Consider the following 23,957-nt stretch of genomic DNA (forward strand, 5'->3'; position numbering starts at 1 on the left):
GCCACACAGATTCAAGCTGAACTTTAGACACAAAGTACGACAGTTTCAACTCACACCGTCCGTCACCAACTCAATGAAAGGGGGTTATATGGTAGGAGACCCAGGAGGACCCCACTACTGAGAGAGAGAGTAATGAAAAATCCTGACTGCAATTTGGATGCCAACATGCCAAAGTCCTTCTGGGAGAATGTCCTGTGGACAGATGAGACCAAATTAGAGCTTTTTGGTAAAGTACACCATCTCTGTGTTTACAGAAAGCAAAATAAAGTTTTAAAATAAAATAAAACCTTCCCTATAGTCAAACATGGAGGAGGTTCAGTGATATTTTGGGGTTGCTTTCTGCCTCTGGCACTGAGTGGCTTGAACGTGTGTATGGCATCATGAAATCAGAAGAATACCAAGGCACTTTGGAGTGCAATGTCAGAAAGCTGAGTCTCCGTCAAAGGTCATGGGTCTTCCAGCAGGACAATGACCCCAAACACACTTTAAAAGGTACCCAGGAATGATTCAAGACAACACGCTGGACTTGATCGCAGTTATTTTGACCAAAGTTTGTGCTACCAGATATTAAGTCTAGGATGTCAATTTAAATGTATATATTAAGTTCTAAATAAAAAAACAAAGGTTCTGTTTTATTAACAGGGAAATAATGACCTGTGGAGACCAAATACTTTGGTCAATTTCAACTTATTTTTAGGGAAAATTGTGTGTTACTTGAAAGAAGTGCAAGGGTACCAATATTTTTGTCCACGACTGTATACATGATATATCATGTCTGATCCACCTCTATGCAGACGACTCCATTCTGTATACATCTGGCCCTTCTTTGGACACTGTGTTAACTAACCTCCAGGCGAGCTTCAATGCCATACAACTCTCCTTCCGTGGCCTCCAACTGCTCTTTAAATGCAAATAAAACTAAATGCATGCTCTTCACCCGATCGCTGCCCACACCTGCCCACCCATCCAGCATCACTACTCTGGACAGTTCTGACTTAGAATATGTGGACAACTACAAATACCTAGGTGTCTGGTTAGACTGTAAACTCTCCTTCCAGACTCCTTCCAGACTTCCAGTTAAGCATCTCCAATCCAAAATTAAATCTAGAATCAGCTTCCTATTTCGCAACACAGCATCCTTCACTCATGCTGCCAAACATACCCTCGTAAAACTGACTATCCTACCGATCCTTGACTTCGACGATGTCATTTAATAAATAGCATCCAATACTCTACTCAGCAAATTGGATGCAGTCTATCACAGTGCCATCCGTTTTGTCACCAAAGCCCCATATACTACCCACCACTGCAACCTGTATGCTCTCGTTGGCTGGCCCTCGCTTGATATTTCTCGCCAAACCCACTGGCTCCAGGTCATCTATAAGTCTTTGCTAGGTAAAGCCCCGCCTTATCTCTGCTCACTGGTCACCATAGCAGCACCCACCCGTAGCACGCACTCCAGCAGGTATATTTCACTGGTCATCCCCAAAGCCAATTCCTCCTTTGGCTGTCTTTCCTATGCGTGCTCTGCTGCCAATGACTGGAAAGAACTGCAAAAATCACTGAAGCTAGAGACCCATACCTCTCTCACTAACTTTAATCATCAGCTGTCAGAGCAGCTCACAGATCACTGCACCTGTACGTAGCCCATCTGTAAATAGCCCATCCAGCTACCTCATCCCCATACTGTTATTTATTTTGCTCCTTTGCACCCCAGTATCTCTACTTGCGCACTCCTCTTCTGCACATCTACCATTCCAGTGTTTAATTGCTATATTGTAATTACTTCGCCACCATGGCCTATTTATTGCCTTACCTCCCTTATCCTACCTCATTTGCACACACTGTCACGCCCGGACCGTAGAGCTTTTTACGTCTCAAATTTGGTTTGGTTAGGGTGTGATTTGGGTGGGCATTCTATGTTCCTTTTTCTATGTTTTTGTATTTCTTTGTTTTGGCCGGGTATGGTTCTCAATCAGGGACAGCTGTCTATCGTTGTCTCTGATTGGGAACCATACTTAGGTAGCTTTTTCCCACAGGGGTTTTGTGGGTAGTTATTTTCTGTTTTGTGTTTCTGCACCTGACAGGACTGTTTCGGTTTTCATTCATTCTCTGTGTGAGTTTTGTTATTTAATGTTCAGTTGAAATATAAGTATGAACACCTACCACGCTGCACCTTGGTCCTCACCTTCTTCAACAGACGATTGTTACACACATTGTATATAGACTCTTTCTTTTGTATTATTGACTGTATGTTTGTTTATGTGTAACTCTGTGTTGTCTTTGTCACACTGCTTTGCTTTATCTTGGCCAGGTCACAGTTATAAATGAGAACTTGTTCTCAACTAGCCTACCTGGTTAAATAAAGGTGTTCTCAACTAGCCTACCTGGTTAAATAAAGGTGTTCTCAACTAGCCTACCTGGTTAAATAAAGGTGTTCTCAACTAGCCTACCTGGTTAAATAAAGGTGTTCTCAACTAGCCTACCTGGTTAAATAAAGGTGTTCTCAACTAGCCTACCTGGTTAAATAAAGGTGTTCTCAACTAGCCTACCTGGTTAAATAAAGGTGTTCTCAACTAGCCTACCTGGTTAAATAAAGGTGTTCTCAACTAGCCTACCTGGTTAAATAAAGGTGTTCTCAACTAGCCTACCTGGTTAAATCAAGGTGTTCTCAACTAGCCTACCTGGTTAAATCAAGGTGTTCTCAACTAGCCTACCTGGTTAAATCAAGGTGTTCTCAACTAGCCTACCTGGTTAAATCAAGGTGTTCTCAACTAGCCTACCTGGTTAAATCAAAGGTGTTCTCAACTAGCCTACCTGGTTAAATAAAGGTGTTCTCAACTAGCCTACCTGGTTAAATAAAGGTGTTCTCAACTAGCCTACCTGGTTAAATAAAGGTGTTCTCAACTAGCCTACCTGGTTAAATAAAGGTGTTCTCAACTAGCCTACCTGGTTAAATAAAGGTGTTCTCAACTAGCCTACCTGGTTAAATAAAGGTGTTCTCAACTAGCCTACCTGGTTAAATTAAGGTGAAATAAATCAATAAACAATGTATACGGCAACTTCTGTATATATGCCTGTATGGCAACTATACTAAATAGCTCCAATACTGGTGGTAATGCATCTAAAATGGAGGAGAGTTGAAGGCCCATCCTTCTCTGACTGCCTTCACCACTTGGTCCTCGTCAGACATTTTGATTCCTTCTCTAGTTTGTCACCTTCATTACTTACCACACATCCTTTGGTCATTGTTTGTCCATGTGCAGAGGTTTCTAGACAGATAAAATTTGATGTGTGTGATGTACACTCGTTCTTTAGGTAGTTTATGATTTCCCTCGTCAGTCAGTTAGATCCAGCTGTAGTGACTTCCCTCGTCAGTCAGTTAGATCCAGCTGTAGTGACTTCCCTCGTCAGTCAGTTAGATCCAGCTGTAGTGACTTCCCTCGTCAGTCAGTTAGATCCAGCTGTAGTGACTTCTCTCCCCAGTCAGTTAGATCCATCTGTAGTGACTTCCCTCGTCAGTCAGTTAGATCCAGCTGTAGTGACTTCTCTCGTCAGTCAGTTAGATCCAGCTGTAGTGACTTCTCTCGTCAGTCAGTTAGATCCAGCTGTAGTGACTTCTCTCCCCAGTCAGTTAGATCCATCTGTAGTGACTTCCCTCGTCAGTCAGTTAGATCCAGCTGTAGTGACTTCTCTCCCCAGTCAGTTAGGTCCAGCTGTAGTGACTTCTCTCCCCAGTCAGTTAGGTCCAGCTGTTATGGAAAGAGGCCTATAGGCACATACACACATCTCTGTCAAGTGTGTGTGTGTGTGTGTGTGTGTGTGTGTGTGTGTGTGTGTGTGTGTGTGTGTGTGTGTGTGTGTGTGTGTGTGTGTGTGTGTGTGTGTGTGTGTGAGCGAGCGAGCATAAGCCAGCTAAGGAAGAGGAGGAGCGCTCTCTATCGACCCCACTGACAGGGGTTGCCGTGGCAACCCAGCTGCAGCCCAATGCAGGCACAGTCGATCACCAAAGGAGGTGTTCTCACTTCGCCCATCTCAGAGGGGGTGCCACCCAGAGGCCACTAGAGGAATAACACAAATGGAGCCTCACCCTGTCTGCTCGGGTTCAGTCAGTATAGAGTCAAGAAGCTGCATGGGCTTGGCCCCGTTCCTTTTGGAGGAATAAAACATCCTATCAGAGCTCTGCTATTTTATATTTGTCCCCGTTTTATTTAGGAAAGTTAACGATTGGACAGACCTCTCTCGTTGTGAGCAGTTCCTCAAAAGTTTGCACATAAATCTACTCCCCTGTGTGTGTGTTTATCCCCCCCCCACTCTGTGCACAATCTTAGTGGGGCAGGTACAGTGTGTGTGTTTATCTGCCCGCTCGGGGCTTGTATAATCTGAAGATCCATTCCCAGGGTTATTTTTAGCACCAGCTCCCCTACAGCTGGGTGTGTCTCTGTGTGTGTGTCTCTGTGTGTGTCTCTGTGTGTATTTCTGTGTGTGTCTCTGTGTGTGTCTCTGTGTATTTCTGTGTGTCTCTGTGTGTGTTGGGGGGGGGGGTATTTGCACGTAAGTGTTTCCTCTGGAAAAATATGTAGCAGTGTGGGGGGTTGTTCTGGGAGTCTGGGGTTCCCCCCTGGATTTTTTTTATTATGTGGAAGTCCTGAGTAGCTCAGTTCTGGTGACTTTTTAAAAGGACATTATACTCCAAAATAAATGAAAATAAAATTATGCTGACATCATATAAAATATCATTAATATCATATAAAATATCACGCCTCCAGAAATGAGCCCAATAATATATTGGTAAGTGTAAACTCAGCAAGAAAACAAATGCCCTTTTTCAGGACCCTGTCTTTCAAAGATAATTTGTAAAAAATCCAAATAACTTCACAGATCTTCATTGTAAAGGGTTTAAACACTGTATCCCATGCTTGTTCAATGAACCATAAACAATTAATGAACATGCACCTGTGGAACGGTCGTTAAGACACTAACAGCTTACAGACAGTAGGCAATTAAGGTCACAGTTATGAAAACTTAGTACACTAGAGAGGCCTTTCTACTGACTCTGGAAAAACACCAAAAGGAAGATGCCCAGGGTGCCTGCTCATCTGCGTGAACATGCCTTAGGCATGCTGAAAGGAGGCATGAGAACTGCAGATGTGGCCAGGGCCATAAATTGCAATGTTCATACTGTGAGACGACTAAGACAGTGCTACAGGGAGACAGGACAGACAGCTGATCGTCCTCGCAGTGGCAGACCACGTGTAACGACACCTGCACAGGATCGGTACATCCGAACATCACACCTGCGGGACAGGTATAGGATGGCAACAACAACTGCCCAAGTTACACCAGGAACGAACAATCCCTCCATCAGTGCTCAGACTGTCCGCAGTAGGCTGAGAGGCTGGACTGAGGGCTTGTAGGCCTGTTGTAAGGCAGGTCCTCACCAGGCATCACCGGCAACAACGTCACCTATGGGCACAAACCCACCGTTGCTGGACCAGACAGGACTGGCAAAAAGTGCTCTTCACTGATGAGTCACGGTTTTGTCTCACCAGGGGTGATGGTCGCGTTTATTGTTGAAGGAATGAGCGTTACGCCGAGGCCTGTACTCTGGAGCGGGATCGATTTGGAGGTGGAGGGTCCGTCATGGTCTGGGGCAGTGTGTCACAGCATCATCGGACTGAGCTTGTTGTCATTGCAGGCAATCTCAACGCTGTGCGTTACAGGGAAGATATCCTCCTTCCTCATGTGGTACCCTTCCTGCAGGCTCATCCTGACATGACCCTCCAGCATGACAATGCCACCAGCCATATTGCTCGGTCTGTGCGTGATTTCCTGCAAGACAGGAATGTCAGTGTTCTGCCGTGGCCAGCGAAGAGCTCAAATACAAATATTTAGACATGTTAAGTTTCCTGAAAATAAATGCGGTTGACAGTGAGAGGACGTTTCTTTGTTTATTTGTAACATTTAGCATATGCATGGTCCGCATAGTACTAGCAATAAACATTATCACCCAACTGATGCAGCATAGTGGCTGAAAATATATAGGCTGAAGCAAGGAGTTTCCTATCTGCATTTACCCTATTGGGCTAATTATTAGCCAGATCCCAAATGTAATCTTTAACCTAGTTAGCATCCTATTGATACATTTTATCACCCAACATTTTTTTTTACATAGGCCTACATTATATTCACTGTGTCTGCCTGTTAGGGTAACTTCAGTACTCACTGAAACCACTTCACGCCACCTTTTTTTCCCCCAACTATCCCTGGTTGCCACTACTCTCGCTCATCTAAAAATGTTGTCTTGTCTCATCACAATTTAAGTCACTCAAAAACAATATATTTTCAGGTAGGGTGGCGTGTTACCCTATTGACCCGTGTTACATTTAACCCCTGGTACATTTATGCCCTCGCATCCAATTGCTGCAGAGTAGTAACCTGCTTAACAATGATGCTGCTATAAACTCCAGATTTAAAATGGTGCGGCTCTCGCATATTTAAGAGTTAAGAGATAAATAAAGTTAGAATGGAAAGCTAGGATCCCCCTCTGTTTAATAAAGACCATTAAAATGTCTGTTTTCCCCACGATTGCATTGACTGCTTGTCAGAATGCAGGGTTTCCTCTCTGTGGCACTGGTAACTTGAATGTGCCTCAAGGAATATTTCTCTAGTATAGAACACACAAGAACAAGCCGACTAGATAAATAAATCAACTATTCTACTATGGTGTTGTCTGATTTGTCTATTTATTACTTGTTTTCTTTGCAGTGAAAAAGGATATGTTATAGAGTCTTCGAAGTGCGCCTCCGCATTAATATTTATTTCATGTTACATATTTTTGATTTTGCTGTGGCGTGCCACCACAGCAAAATAAGTGCAGCAGAAACACTGGTGCAAGTCTTAATCTGTTTAATGTATCTGTCAGGATGCAAAATGGCCCCGTCTTTCCTCATATAAACTCTCTCCATTATCAGGCAGAAGAGCTCCTATCATAGGCTCTAGTAGTATTTACAACACTCCTAACATCAAGCTAGTAGTACTAAGAACACTCCCTAACATGTAGTAGTACTAAGAACACTCCCTAACATGTAGTAGTAGTACTAAGAACACTCCCTAACATGTAGTAGTAGTACTAAGAACAGTCCCTAACATGTAGTAGTAGTAGTACTAAGAACACTCCCTAACATGTAGTACTAACACTCCCTAACATGTAGTACTAAGAACACTCCCTAACATGTAGTAGTAGTACTAAGACCACTCCCTAACATGTAGTAGTAGTACTAAGAACACTCCCTGACATGTAGTACTAAGGACACTCCCTGACATGTAGTACTAAGGACACTCCCTGACATGTAGTACTAAGGACACTCCCTGACATGTAGTACTAAGGACACTCCCCGACATGTAGTACTAAGGACACTCCCTGACATGTAGTACTAAGGACACTCCCTGACATGTAGTACTAAGGACACTCCCTGACATGTAGTACTAAGGACACTCCCTGACATGTAGTACTAAGGACACTCCCTGACATGTAGTACTAGTAGTAGTAGTACTAAGGACACTCCCTGACATGTAGTACTAAGGACACTCCCCGACATGTAGTACTAAGGACACTCCCGACATGTAGTACTAAGGACACTCCCTGACATGTAGTAGTAGTAGTAGTAGTACTAAGGACACTCCCTGACATGTAGTAGTAGTACTAAGAACACTCCCTGACATGTAGTAGTAGTACTAAGAACACTCCCTGACATGTAGTAGTAGTACTAAGAACACTCCCTAACATGTAGTAGTAGTAGTAGTACTAAGAACACTCCCTGACATGTAGTACTAAGAACACTCCCTAACATGTAGTAGTAGTAGTAGTACTAAGGACACTCCCTGACATGTAGTACTAAGGACACTCCCTGACATGTAGTAGTAGTAGTAGTAGTACTAAGGACACTCCCTGACATGTAGTACTAAGGACACTCCCCGACATGTAGTACTAAGAACACTCCCCGACATGTAGTACTAAGGACACTCCCTGACATGTAGTACTAAGGACACTCCCTGACATGTAGTACTAAGGACACTCCCTGACATGTAGTAGTAGTAGTAGTAGTACTAAGGACACTCCCTGACATGTAGTACTAAGGACACTCCCCGACATGTAGTACTAAGGACACTCCCGACATGTAGTACTAAGGACACTCCCTGACATGTAGTAGTAGTAGTAGTAGTAGTACTAAGGACACTCCCTGACATGTAGTAGTAGTACTAAGAACACTCCCTGACATGTAGTAGTAGTACTAAGAACACTCCCTGACATGTAGTACTAAGAACACTCCCTGACATGTAGTAGTAGTACTAAGAACACTCCCCGACATGTAGTACTAAGAACACTCCCTGACATGTAGTAGTAGTAGTAGTACTAAGAACACTCCCTGACATGTAGTACTAAGAACACTCCCTGACATGTAGTACTAAGAACACTCCCTGACATGTAGTAATAAGAACACTCCCTAACATGTAGTAGTAGTAGTAGTAGTAGTAGTAGTAATAAGAACACTCCCTAACATGTAGTAGTAGTACTAAGAACACTCCCTGACATGTAGTAGTAGTAGTACTAAGAACACTCCCTGACATGTAGTAGTAGTAGTAGTACTAAGAACACTCCCTGACATGTAGTACTAAGAACACTCCCTGACATGTAGTACTAAGAACACTCCCTGACATGTAGTACTAAGAACACTCCCTAACATGTAGTAGTAGTACTAAGAACACTCCCTAACATGTAGTAGTAGTAGTAGTACTAAGAACACTCCCTGACATGTAGTAGTAGTAGTAGTAGTACTAAGAACACTCCCTGACATGTAGTAGTAGTAGTAGTACTAAGAACACTCCCTGACATGTAGTACTAAGAACACTCCCTGACATGTAGTACTAAGAACACTCCCTGACATGTAGTACTAAGAACACTCCCTGACATGTAGTAATAAGAACACTCCCTAACATGTAGTAGTAGTACTAAGCACACTCCTAATGTCAATTCCAGCAGTCAGCATGCCAATTGCACGCTCCTTCAAAACTTTAAACATCTATAACATTGTGTTGTGTGACACAACTGCACATTTTAGAATGACCTTTTATTGCCCCCAGCACAAGGTGTATCTGTGTAATGATCATGCTGATATGCCACAACGGTCAGGTGGATGGATTGTCTTGGCCAAGGAGAACTGCTCACTAACAGAATTTGAGAGAAATCAGCTTTTTGTGCATATGGAGAATTTCTGGGGTCTTTTATTTCAGCTCATGAAACATGGGACCAACATTTTACATATTGCGTTTTATATTTTTCAGTGTATTTTAGGGCCCTGCTTTGGTGTTACAAAGTGTGTGTGTGTTATGTATACAGCATCCTATTGTGAAATGGCTTCATACTCCATCAAGCTTACAGATGTGCCTTTAGGTCATAACTTGTGGTCTAAAATGTTTCCATTCTCTTCTTTGTCAGATTATCTGTCATTAGGAGGGACTACAGTATAGGCCGTCGCAATCATCCATATTTCTCTCCCTGCTCTTTTGAAAGAGTCTGGTTCTTCTGGTGAAGCCATTCTCTGTGTGTTGTATCGTGAGTGATCGTTTTGTTGAGTGACCCGATTTCCACACTGACCGCCACAGACACTCAAAATGTGGAAACTATCGATCCCATCTTTCCATTCGACCAGCATCAGCCAGTAGATTTAGGCTGTGGACAGGTCCATGGGTCAAATTAAAACAGGGCAGCACTGGCCTGTGTTTAGTGGAGGAACAGTTCAACTTTGTGTTTAAGAGCTGAGTGTTGGTAGCAAGGGATGGGGATCACTCAGTCAGGGAGAGGGAATTATGAAACGTGGCTGTGTTTGGTCGTGTTTACAGGCCCAAACTCTACAGGATACTTTTTATGTTTTGGGGTTTCTGTGTAACTTGTATAAGAGGGTTGGTAACATCTTATTAACTATGGTTCTTACTAAATAATTCCATTGGCAACTGCCTGGTACCAACTGGTCCATTATAAAGAACTAACCAGGTAGTTACATCAGAATGTATTTAACCAGGTCCATTATAAAGGACTAACCAATAACACTGTAACAACCTTATATTCTGTTTTTTTATGGGACTAATTCAAACTAGCACCAGTCAGTACTTACTTACTTAGTGACTTTATTGTCCCCATGGGGAAATTTTGTTGCAATGTCATGTACACTTTAAACGCGAGTACCGACTAGTGCTAGTTTGAATTAGTCCCATAAAACAAAAGAATATAAGGTTGTTACTGTGTTATTGCCTTCATATACATTATGATGTACCTGGTTAGTTCTTTATAATGGACCTGGTTAAATACATTCTGATGTAACTACCTGGTTAGTTCTTTATAATGGACCTGGTTAAATACATTCTGATGTAACTACCTGGTTAGTTCTTTATAATGGACCTGGTTAAATACATTCTGATGTAACTACCTGGTTAGTTCTTTATAATGGACCTGGTTAAATACATTCTGATGTAACTACCTGGTTAGTTCTTTATAATGGACCTGGTTAAATACATTCTGATGTAACTACCTGGTTAGTTCTTTATAATGGACCTGGTTAAATAGACTTGATAACGGACCTCCCTAATGCTCAACGTTTGATCATTGTAATCACGCGCAGGCCTATATATTCGTCAATTCTTAAGTTAGAACATAACCTCAAGTAAAACTTTACAGAACTGACTTTTGTGGTTGTTCCCTCCTCAGTGTAGAATAGAAGACAGCAGAATAGAGTAAAATAGAATTGGGATGTTTCGGGTGGTATCTGCTGGTTCAGCGGTTACAAATGTGCGCGTGCGTGCGTGCGTGCCTGGGGTTTGGGACCGCAGGGACACACACACATACACCCAGGGAACATACAGCTCGTGCACACCAGAGCAAGATGGTCTGATCTAGCTCTATGGCAGGAACTAACTGCTGTCTTTAATAATGGAACAGGAAGAGGGGGACACCCTCTGCTGGGGAGGGATGGTACAGCCTGGGGATGAGATCTGCAGTAGTGTTAGTCATTCAGCATAAAGATGTCTCCTAGCAATATAAACTCAGCAAAAAAAAGAAATGTCCCCTTTTCAGGACCCTGTCTTTCATAAAAAATACAATTCCAAATAACTTCACAGATCTTCATTGTAAAGGGTTTAAACACTGTTTCCCATGCTTGTTCAATGAACCACAAACAATTAATGAACATGCACCTGTGGAACGGTCGTTAAGACACTAACATCTTACAGACGGTAGGCAATTAAGGTCACAGTTATGAAAACTTAAGACACTAAAGAGGCATTTCTACTGACTCTGAAAAACACCAAAAGAAAGATGCCCAGGGTCCCTGCTCATCTGCGTGAACGTGCCTCATGCTGCAAGGAGGCATGAGGACTGCAATAAATTTCTATGTCTGTACTGTGAGACGCCTAAGACGGTGCTACAGAGAGACAGGACGGACAGCTGATCGTCCTCGCATTGGCAGACCACGTGTAACGACACCTGCACAGGATCGGTACATCCGAACATCACACCTGCGGGACAGGTACAGGATGGCAACTACAACTGCCCGAGTTACATCAGGAACGCGCAATCCCTCCATCAGTGCTCAGACTGTCCTCAATCGGTTGAGAGAGGCTGGACTGAGGGCTTGTAGACCTGTTGTAAGGCAGGTCCTCACCAGACATCACCAGCAACAACGTCGCCTTTGGGCACAAACCCACCGTCACTGGACCAGACAGGACTGGCAAAAAGTGGTCTTCATTGGCGGGTCACGGTTTTGTCTCACCAGGGGTGATGGTCGGATTCACGTTTATCGTCGAAGGAATGAGTGTTATGCCGAGGCCTGTACTCTGGAGCAAGATCGATTTGGAGGTGGAGGGTCCGTCATGGTCTGGGGCGGTGTGTCACAGCATCATCGGACTGAGCTTGTTGTCATTGTAGGCAATCTCAATGCTGTGCGTTACAGGGAAGACCTCTTCCTCCCTCGTGGTACCCTTCCTGCAGGCTCATCCTGACAAGACCCTCCAGCATGACAATGCCACCACGCACAGAACGAGCAGTATGGCTGATTTCCTGCAAGACAGGAATGTCAGTGTTCTGCCATGGCCAGCGAAGAGCCCGGAACTCAATCCCATTGAGTAATTCTGGGACCTGTGGGATCGGAGGGTAAGGGCTAGGGCCATTCCCCACAGACATGTTCAGGAACTTGCAGGTGCCTTGGTGGAAGAGTGGGGTAACATCTCAGAGCAAGATCTGGCAAATCTGGTGCAGTGCATGAGGAGGAGATGCACTGCAGTACTTAATGCAGCTGGTGGCCACACCAGATACTGACTGTTACTTTTGATGTTGATCCCCCTCCCCCTTTGTTCAGGGACACATTATTCCATTCCTGTTCATCACATGTCTGTGGAACTTATTCAGTTTATGTCTCAGTTGTTGAATCATATGTTCATACAAATATTTACACATTCAATTAGCTGAAAATTAACACAGTTGACAGTGAGAGGACATTTCTTTTTTGCTGAGTTTAGCTATGTAGTGAAGTGACATGGTCAGAATGCAGTAGATAGAAATACAGTGAATAGAGCAGACCCCATTATTTATATATATTCACATGAACCTGCCAAACTAAAGGAATCACCAACATAAAGTGTGTTAATAGGGCGTTGGGCCACCATGAGCCAGAACAGCTTCAATGGACCTTGGCATAGATTCTACAAGTGTCTGGAACTCTACTGGAGGGATGTGACACCATTATTCCACGAGAATTTCTATAATTTGGTGTTGATGGTGCTGGAAAACGCTGTCTCAGGCACCACACCAGAATCTCCCGTAAGTGTTCAAATGGGTTGAGATCTGGAGAATGAGAGACACACACACACACCCTAAACTCCTTTGAGACCCCTCTTTCAAAGTCCCTGAGATCTCTTCTTCTAGCCATGGTAGCCAGAATAGTGGGTAACTGGGCGTTTTATACATGACCCTAAGCATGATGGGATGTTAATTGCTTAATTGACCCAGGAACCACACCTGTGTGGTCGCACCTGCTTTCAATATACTTTGTTTCCCTCATTTCCTCAAGTTTTTACTTTATTTTGGCAGTTAGAACAGATATAGCTATGTAATGAAATGATTGTTCCGTGCTTGGCTAGACCTCTGATCCACTGTCTGTTTGATAGAAACACATTATGTTGTAGTGTGTATTTCTCTAGTGTTCTCACTGTCCCTCCCTCTTCTCCGGTCCCTAACCACTGACTGTCTCAGAGCCCCAGCTCCAAAACCAGCCGCCATGTCCAGCCATATGCTGCATCTATCCAGGAACACACTGGAGTGCGTGCGTGCGTGCGGTATGGGAGTGGTTTAAAGACACCATGGCAACAGACACAAGAAAATTACTTTATTTCTTCTTAATGCTTTTCCTTAGTTAAAATGTGTAGAGTCAGATCTTTATCTATTCTACTGTAATGTCAGTGATATGTACTGTTCCTTAGATCCAGGCCAGTGTCACATAATTATGTCTTTTGTTTTCTGTTTTGCAGCTTCTTGAACAAAATTGAGTCTGTGAGGTCGAATGACTACACACCAACAGATCAGGTTAGCAGGCTTTTCAACATTCTGGAGCATAGCTCTAATGTACTGATGAATGACAGCTCTAATGTACTGATGAATGACAGCTCTAATGTACTGATGAATGACATAGTTCTAATGTACTGATGAATGACATGGCTCTAATGTACTGATGAATGACAGCTCTAATGTACTGATGAATGACAGCTCTAATGTACTGATGAATGACATAGCTCTAATGTACTGATGAATGACATAGCTCTAATGTACTGATGAATGACAGCTCTAATATACTGATGAATGACATCTCTAATGTACTGATGAATGACAGCTCTAATGTACTGATGAATGACATAGCTCTAATGTACTGATGAATGACAGCTCTAATGTACTGATGAATGACAGCTCGAATGTACTGATGAATGACAGCTCTAAAAACTGATGAATGACAGCTCTAATGTACTGATGAATGACATAGCTGTAATGTGCTGATGAATGACATAGCTCTAATGTACTGATGAATGACATAGCTCTAATGTACTGATGAATGACATAGCTCTAATGTGCTGATGAATGACATAGCTCTAATGTACTGATGAATGACATAGCTCTAATGTACTGATGAATGACAGCTCTAATGTACTGATGAATGACAAACCGCTAATGTACTGATGAATGACAGCTCTAATGTACTGATGAATGACATAGCTCTAATGTACTGATGAATGACATAGCTCTAATATACTGATGAATGACATCTCTAATGTACTGATGAATGACAGCTCTAATGTACTGATGAATGACATAGCTCTAATGTACTGATGAATGACATAGCTCTAATGTACTGATGAATGACAGCTCTAATGTACTGATGAATGACAGCTCTAATGTACTGATGAATGACAGCTCTAATGTACTGATGAATGACATAGCTCTAATGTACTGATGAATGACAGCTCTAATGTACTGATGAATGACAGCTCGAATGTACTGATGAATGACAGCTCTAAAAACTGATGAATGACAGCTCTAATGTACTGATGAATGACATAGCTGTAATGTGCTGATGAATGACATAGCTCTAATGTACTGATGAATGACATAGCTCTAATGTACTGATGAATGACAGCTCTAATGTACTGATGAATGACAGCTCTAATGTACTGATGAATGACAAACCGCTAATGTACTGATGAATGACATAGCTCTAATATACTGATGAATGACATAGTTCTAATGTACTGATGAATGACATAGTTCTAATGTACTGATATATGACAGCTCTAATGTACTGATGAATGACATCTCTAATGTACTGATGAATGACAGCTCTAATGTACTGATGAATGACATAGCTCTAATGTACTGATGAATGACAGCTATAAAAACTGATGAATGACAGCTCTAATGTACTGATGAATGACATAGCTGTAATGTGCTGATGAATGACATAGCTCTAATGTACTGATGAATGACAGCTCTAATGTACTGATGAATGACATAGCTCTAATGTATAATGTACTGATGAATGACAGCTCTGATGTACTGATGAATGACTTAGCTCTAATGTACTGATGAATGACAGCTCTAATGTACTGATGAATGACATAGCTCTAATGTACTGATGAATGGCAGCTCTAATGTACTGATGAATGACATAGTTCTAATGTACTGATGAATGACAGCTCTAATGTACTGATGAATGACATAGCTCTAATGTACTGATGAATGGCAGCTCTAATGTACTGATGAATGACATAGTTCTAATGTACTGATGAATGACAGCTCTAATGTACTGATGAATGACATAGTTCTAATGTACTGATGAATGACAGCTCTAATGTACTGATGAATGACATCTCTAATGTACTGATGAATGACATAGCTCTAATGTAGTGATGAATGACATAGCTCTAATGTACTGATGAATGACATAGCTCTAATGTACTGATGAATGACAGCTCTAATGTACTGATGAATGACATAGCTCTAATGTACTGATGAATGACATATCTCTAATGTACTGATGAATGACATCTCTAATGTACTGATGAATGACAGCTCTAATGTACTGATGAATGACATAGCTCTAATGTACTGATGAATGACAGCTCTAATGTACTGATGAATGACAGCTCTAATGTACTGATGAATGACAGTTCTAATGTACTAATGAATGACATAGCTCTAATGTACTGATGAATGACATAGCTGTAATGTACTGATGAATGACATAGCTCTAATGTACTGATGAATGACAGCTCTAATGTACTGATGAATGACATAGCTCTAATGTACTGATGAATGACAGCTCTAATGTACTGATGAATGACATAGCTCTAATGTACTGATGAATGACAGCTCTAATGTACTGATGAATGACATAGCTCTAATGTACTGATGAATGACATAGCTCTAATGTACTGATGAATGACATAGCTCTAATGTACTGATGAATGACAGCTCTAATGTACTGATGAATGACATAGCTCTAATGTACTGATGAATGACAGCTCTAATGTACTGATGAATGACATAGCTCTAATGTACTGATGAATGACAGCTCTAATGTACTGATGAATGACAGCTCTAAAAACGGATGAATGACAGCTCTAATGTACTGATGAATGACATAGCTCTAATGTACTGATGAATGACATAGCTCTAATGTACTGATGAATGACAGCTCGAATGTACTGATGAATGACAGCTCGAATGTACTGATGAATGACAGCTCTAATGTCCTGATGAATGACATAGCTGTAATGTGCTGATGAATGACATAGCTCTAATGTACTGATGAATGACATAGCTCTAATGTACTGATGAATGACATAGCTGTAATGTACTGATGAATGACAGCTCTAATGTACTGATGAATGACATAGTTCTAATGTACTGATGAATGACAGCTCTAATGTACTGATGAATGACATAGTTCTAATGTACTGATGAATGACAGCTCTAATGTACTGATGAATGACATAGTTCTAATGTACTGATGAATGACATAGCTCTAATGTACTGATGAATGACAGCTCTAATGTACTGATGAATGACATAGCTCTAATGTACTGATGAATGACAGCTCTAATGTACTGATGAATGACAGCTCTAATGTACTGATGAATGACATAGCTCTAATGTGCTGATGAATGACATAGCTCTAATGTACTGATGAATGACAGCTCTAATGTACTGATGAATGACATCGATCTAATGTACTGATGAATGACAGCTCTAATGTACTGATGAATGACATAGTTCTAATGTACTGATGAATGACAGCTCTAATGTACTGATGAATGACATAGCTCTAATGTACTGATGAATGACAGCTCTAATGTACTGATGAATGACATAGCTCTAATGTACTGATGAATGACAGCTCTAATGTACTGATGAATGACATAGTTCTAATGTACTGATGAATGACAGCTCTAATGTACTGATGAATGACATAGTTCTAATGTACTGATGAATGACATAGCTCTAATGTACTGATGAATGACAGCTCTAATGTACTGATGAATGACATAGCTCTAATGTACTGATGAATGACAGCTCTGATGTACTGATGAATGACTTAGCTCTAATGTACTGATGAATGACAGCTCTAATGTACTGATGAATGACATAGCTCTAATGTACTGATGAATGACAGCTCTAATGTACTGATGAATGACATAGCTCTAATGTGCTGATGAATGACAGCTCTAATGTACTGATGAATGACATCTCTAATGTACTGATGAATGACAGCTCTAATGTACTGATGAATGACAGCTCTAATGTACTGATGAATGACAGCTCTAATGTACTGATGAATGACATAGTTCTAATGTACTGATGAATGACAGCTCTAATGTACTGATGAATGACATCTCTAATGTACTGATGAATGACAGCTGTAATGTACTGATGAATGACATAGCTCTAATGTGCTGATGAATGACATAGCTCTAATGTACTGATGAATGACATAGCTCTAATGTACTGATGAATGACATAGCTCTAATGTACTGATGAATGACATCTCTAATGTACTGATGAATGACAGCTCTAATGTACTGATGAATGACATAGCTCTAATGTACTGATGAATGACAGCTCTAATGTACTGATGAATGACAGCTCGAATGTACTGATGAATGACAGCTCTAAAAACTGATGAATGACAGCTCTAATGTACTGATGAATGACATAGCTGTAATGTGCTGATGAATGACATAGCTCTAATGTACTGATGAATGACATAGCTCTAATGTACTGATGAATGACATAGCTCTAATGTACTGATGAATGACAGCTCTAATGTACTGATGAATGACAAACCGCTAATGTACTGATGAATGACAGCTCTAATGTACTGATGAATGACATAGCTCTAATGTACTGATGAATGACAGCTCTAATGTACTGATGAATGACTTAGCTCTAATGTACTGATGAATGACAGCTCTAATGTACTGATGAATGACATAGCTCTAATATACTGATGAATGACATAGTTCTAATGTACTGATGAATGACATAGTTCTAATGTACTGATGAATGACAGCTCTAATGTACTGATGAATGACATCTCTAATGTACTGATGAATGACAGCTCTAATGTACTGATGAATGACATAGCTATAAAACTGATGAATGACAGCTCTAATGTACTGATGAATGACATAGCTCTAATGTACTGATGAATGACATAGCTCTAATGTACTGATGAATGACAGCTCTAATGTACTGATGAATGACATAGCTCTAATATACTGATGAATGACATAGTTCTAATGTACTGATGAATGACATAGTTCTGATGAATGACAGCTCTAATGTACTGATGAATGACATAGCTGTAATGTGCTGATGAATGACATAGCTCTAATGTACTGATGAATGACAGCTCTAATGTACTGATGAATGACATAGTTCTAATGTACTGATGAATGACAGCTCTAATGTACTGATGAATGACATCTCTAATGTACTGATGAATGACAGCTCTAATGTACTGATGAATGACAGCTCTAAAAACTGATGAATGACAGCTCTAATGTACTGATGAATGACATAGCTCTAATGTACTGATGAATGACATAGCTCTAATGTACTGATGAATGACAGCTCTAATGTACTGATGAATGACAGCTCGAATGTACTGATGAATGACAGCTCTAATGTACTGATGAATGACAGCTCTAATGTACTGATGAATGACATAGCTCTAATGTGCTGATGAATGACATAGCTCTAATGTACTGATGAATGACATAGCTCTAATGTACTGATGAATGACATAGCTCTAATGTACTGATGAATGACAGCTCTAATGTACTGATGAATGACATAGTTCTAATGTACTGATGAATGACAGCTCTAATGTACTGATGAATGACATAGCTCTAATGTACTGATGAATGACAGCTCTAATGTACTGATGAATGACAGTTCTAATGTACTGATGAATGACAGCTCTAATGTACTGATGAATGACATCTCTAATGTACTGATGAATGACAGCTCTAATGTACTGATGAATGACATAGTTCTAATGTACTGATGAATGACAGCTCTAATGTACTGATGAATGACATAGTTCTAATGTACTGATGAATGACATAGTTCTAATGTACTGATGAATGACAGCTCTAATGTACTGATGAATGACATAGTTCTAATGTACTGATGAATGACAGCTCTAATGTACTGATGAATGACATCTCTAATGTACTGATGAATGACATAGCTCTAATGTACTGATGAATGACATAGCTCTAATGTACTGATGAATGACATAGCTCTAATGTACTGATGAATGACAGCTCTAATGTACTGATGAATGACATAGCTCTAATGTACTGATGAATGACATAGCTCTAATATACTGATGAATGACATCTCTAATGTACTGATGAATGACAGCTCTAATGTACTGATGAATGACATAGCTCTAATGTACTGATGAATGACAGCTCTAATGTACTGATGAATGACAGCTCGTATGTACTGATGAATGACAGCTCTAAAAACTGATGAATGACAGCTCTAATGTACTGATGAATGACATAGCTGTAATGTGCTGATGAATGACATAGCTCTAATGTACTGATGAATGACAGCTCTAATGTACTGATGAATGACAGCTCTAATGTACTGATGAATGACAGCTCTAAAAACTGATGAATGACTCTAATGTACTGATGAATGACATAGCTCTAATGTACTGATGAATGACATAGCTCTAATGTACTGATGAATGACATAGCTCTAATGTACTGATGAATGACATAGCTCTAATGTACTGATGAATGACAGCTCTAATGTACTGATGAATGACATAGCTCTAATGTACTGATGAATGACATAGCTCTAATGTACTGATGAATGACAGCTCTAATGTACTGATGAATGACAAACCGCTAATGTACTGAAATGACAGCTCTAATGACTGATGAATGACATAGCTCTAATGTACTGATGAATGACAGCTCTAATGTACTGATGAATGACATAGCTCTAATGTACTGATGAATGACAGCTCTAATGTACTGATGAATGACATAGCTCTAATGTACTGATGAATGACATAGCTCTAATGTACTGATGAATGACATAGTTCTAATGTACTGATGAATGACAGCTCTAATGTACTGATGAATGACATCTCTAATGTACTGATGAATGACAGCTCTAATGTACTGATGAATGACATAGCTCTAATGTACTGATGAATGACAGCTCTAATGTACTGATGAATGACATAGCTCTAATGTACTGATGAATGACATAGCTCTAATGTACTGATGAATGACAGCTCTAATGTACTGATGAATGACATAGCTCTAATGTACTGATGAATGACAGCTCTAATGTACTGATGAATGACATAGTTCTGATGAATGACAGCTCTAATGTACTGATGAATGACATAGCTCTAATGTACTGATGAATGACATAGCTCTAATGTACTGATGAATGACAGCTCTAATGTACTGATGAATGACATAGTCTAATGTACTGATGAATGACAGCTCTAATGTACTGATGAATGACATCTCTAATGTACTGATGAATGACAGCTCTAATGTACTGATGAATGACAGCTCTAAAAACTGATGAATGACAGCTCTAATGTACTGATGAATGACATAGCTCTAATGTACTGATGAATGACATAGCTCTAATGTACTGATGAATGACAGCTCTAATGTACTGATGAATGACAGCTCTAATGTACTGATGAATGACAGCTCTAAAACTGATGAATGACAGCTCTAATGTACTGATGAATGACATAGCTGTAATGTGCTGATGAATGACATAGCTCTAATGTACTGATGAATGACATAGCTCTAATGTACTGATGAATGACATAGCTCTAATGTACTGATGAATGACAGCTCTAATGTACTGATGAATGACATAGTTCTAATGTACTGATGAATGACAGCTCTAATGTACTGATGAATGACATAGTTCTGATGAATGACAGCTCTAATGTACTGATGAATGACAGTTCTAATGTACTGATGAATGACAGCTCTAATGTACTGATGAATGACATCTCTAATGTACTGATGAATGACATCTCTAATGTACTGATGAATGACATAGCTTCTGATGTACTGATGAATGACAGCTCTAATGTACTGATGAATGACATAGCTCTAATGTACTGATGAATGACATAGCTCTAATGTACTGATGAATGACAGCTCTAATGTACTGATGAATGACATAGTTCTAATGTACTGATGAATGACAGCTCTAATGTACTGATGAATGACATCTCTAATGTACTGATGAATGACATAGCTCTAATGTACTGATGAATGACATAGCTCTAATGTACTGATGAATGACATAGCTCTAATGTACTGATGAATGACAGCTCTAATGTACTGATGAATGACATAGCTCTAATGTACTGATGAATGACATAGCTCTAATGTACTGATGAATGACATAGCTCTAATATACTGATGAATGACATCTCTAATGTACTGATGAATGACAGCTCTAATGTACTGATGAATGACAGCTCTAATGTACTGATGAATGACAGCTCTAATGTACTGATGAATGACAGCTCTAAAAACTGATGAATGACAGCTCTAATGTACTGATGAATGACATAGTTCTAATGTACTGATGAATGACAGCTCTAATGTACTGATGAATGACATCTCTAATGTACTGATGAATGACAGCTCTAATGTACTGATGAATGACAGCTCTAAAAACTGATGAATGACAGCTCTAATGTACTGATGAATGACATAGCTGTAATGTGCTGATGAATGACATAGCTCTAATGTACTGATGAATGACATAGCTCTAATGTACTGATGAATGACATAGCTGTAATGTACTGATGAATGACAGCTCTAATGTACTGATGAATGACATAGCTCTAATGTACTGATGAATGACAGCTCTAATGTACTGATGAATGTACTGATGAATGACAGCTCTAATGTACTGATGAATGACAGCTCTAATGTACTGATGAATGACAGCTCTAATGTACTGATGAATGACATCTCTAATGTACTGATGAATGACAGCTCTAATGTACTGATGAATGACATAGCTCTAATGTACTGATGAATGACAGCTCTAATGTACTGATGAATGACATAGCTGTACTGATGAATGACATAGTTCTAATGTACTGATGAATGACAGCTCTAATGTACTGATGAATGACATAGTTCTAATGTACTGATGAATGACAGCTCTAATGTACTGATGAATGACATGAATGACTCTAATGTACTGATGAATGACATAGCTCTAATGTACTGATGAATGACATAGCTCTAATGTACTGATGAATGACATAGCTCTAATGTACTGATGAATGACAGCTCTAATGTACTGATGAATGACATAGCTCTAATGTACTGATGAATGACATAGCTCTAATATACTGATGAATGACATCTCTAATGTACTGATGAATGACAGCTCTAATGTACTGATGAATGACAGCTCTAATGTACTGATGAATGACAGCTCTAATGTACTGATGAATGACAGCTCGAATGTACTGATGAATGACAGCTCTAAAAACTGATGAATGACAGCTCTAATGTACTGATGAATGACATAGCTGTAATGTGCTGATGAATGACATAGCTCTAATGTACTGATGAATGACATAGCTCTAATGTGCTGATGAATGACAGCTCTAATGTACTGATGAATGACAAACTGCTAATGTACTGATGAATGACAGCTCTAATGTACTGATGAATGACAGCTCTAATGTACTGATGAATGACATAGCTCTAATGTACTGATGAATGACATAGCTCTAATATACTGATGAATGACATCTCTAATGTACTGATGAATGACAGCTCTAATGTACTGATGAATGACATAGCTCTAATGTACTGATGAATGACAGCTCTAATGTACTGATGAATGACAGCTCTAATGTACTGATGAATGACATAGCTCTAAAAACTGATGAATGACAGCTCTAATGTACTGATGAATGACATAGCTCTAATGTACTGATGAATGACATAGCTCTAATGTACTGATGAATGACATAGCTCTAATGTACTGATGAATGACATAGCTCTAATGTACTGATGAATGACAGCTCTAATGTACTGATGAATGACAAACCGCTAATGTACTGATGAATGACAGCTCTAATGTACTGATGAATGACATAGCTCTAATGTACTGATGAATGACAGCTCTAATGTACTGATGAATGACTTAGCTCTAATGTACTGATGAATGACAGCTCTAATGTACTGATGAATGACATAGCTCTAATATACTGATGAATGACATAGTTCTAATGTACTGATGAATGACATAGTTCTAATGTACTGATGAATGACAGCTCTAATGTACTGATGAATGACATCTCTAATGTACTGATGAATGACAGCTCTAATGTACTGATGAATGACATAGCTCTAATGTACTGATGAATGACAGCTATAAAAACTGATGAATGACAGCTCTAATGTACTGATGAATGACATAGCTGTAATGTGCTGATGAATGACATAGCTCTAATGTACTGATGAATGACAGCTCTAATGTACTGATGAATGACATAGCTCTAATGTACTGATGAATGACAGCTCTAATGTACTGATGAATGACATAGTTCTAATGTACTGATGAATGACAGCTCTAATGTACTGATGAATGACATAGCTGTAATGTGCTGATGAATGACATAGCTCTAATGTACTGATGAATGACATAGTTCTAATGTACTGATGAATGACAGCTCTAATGTACTGATGAATGACATAGTTCTAATGTACTGATGAATGACAGCTCTAATGTACTGATGAATGACATCTCTAATGTA

General features: G+C 40.0%; 1 protein-coding gene across 5 annotated transcripts in view; it reads left to right on the forward strand.

Annotated features, from left to right (window-relative positions):
- The window catches only part of LOC112215312 (guanine nucleotide-binding protein G(olf) subunit alpha-like), a 77,807-nt gene that overhangs the window by 36,945 nt on the left and 16,905 nt on the right, over positions 1-23,957 (forward strand). For all 5 annotated transcript variants that reach the window (XM_042298761.1, XM_042298762.1, XM_042298763.1 and 2 more), the window contains exon 6: positions 13,579-13,633. In XM_042298761.1, coding sequence (XP_042154695.1) covers positions 13,579-13,633 — 55 coding nt within the window. The remainder of the gene's footprint in view (positions 1-13,578; positions 13,634-23,957) is intronic.

Source organism: Oncorhynchus tshawytscha, linkage group LG16 (genome assembly GCF_018296145.1).
Source record: "Oncorhynchus tshawytscha isolate Ot180627B linkage group LG16, Otsh_v2.0, whole genome shotgun sequence".
Taxonomy (NCBI): domain Eukaryota; kingdom Metazoa; phylum Chordata; class Actinopteri; order Salmoniformes; family Salmonidae; genus Oncorhynchus; species Oncorhynchus tshawytscha.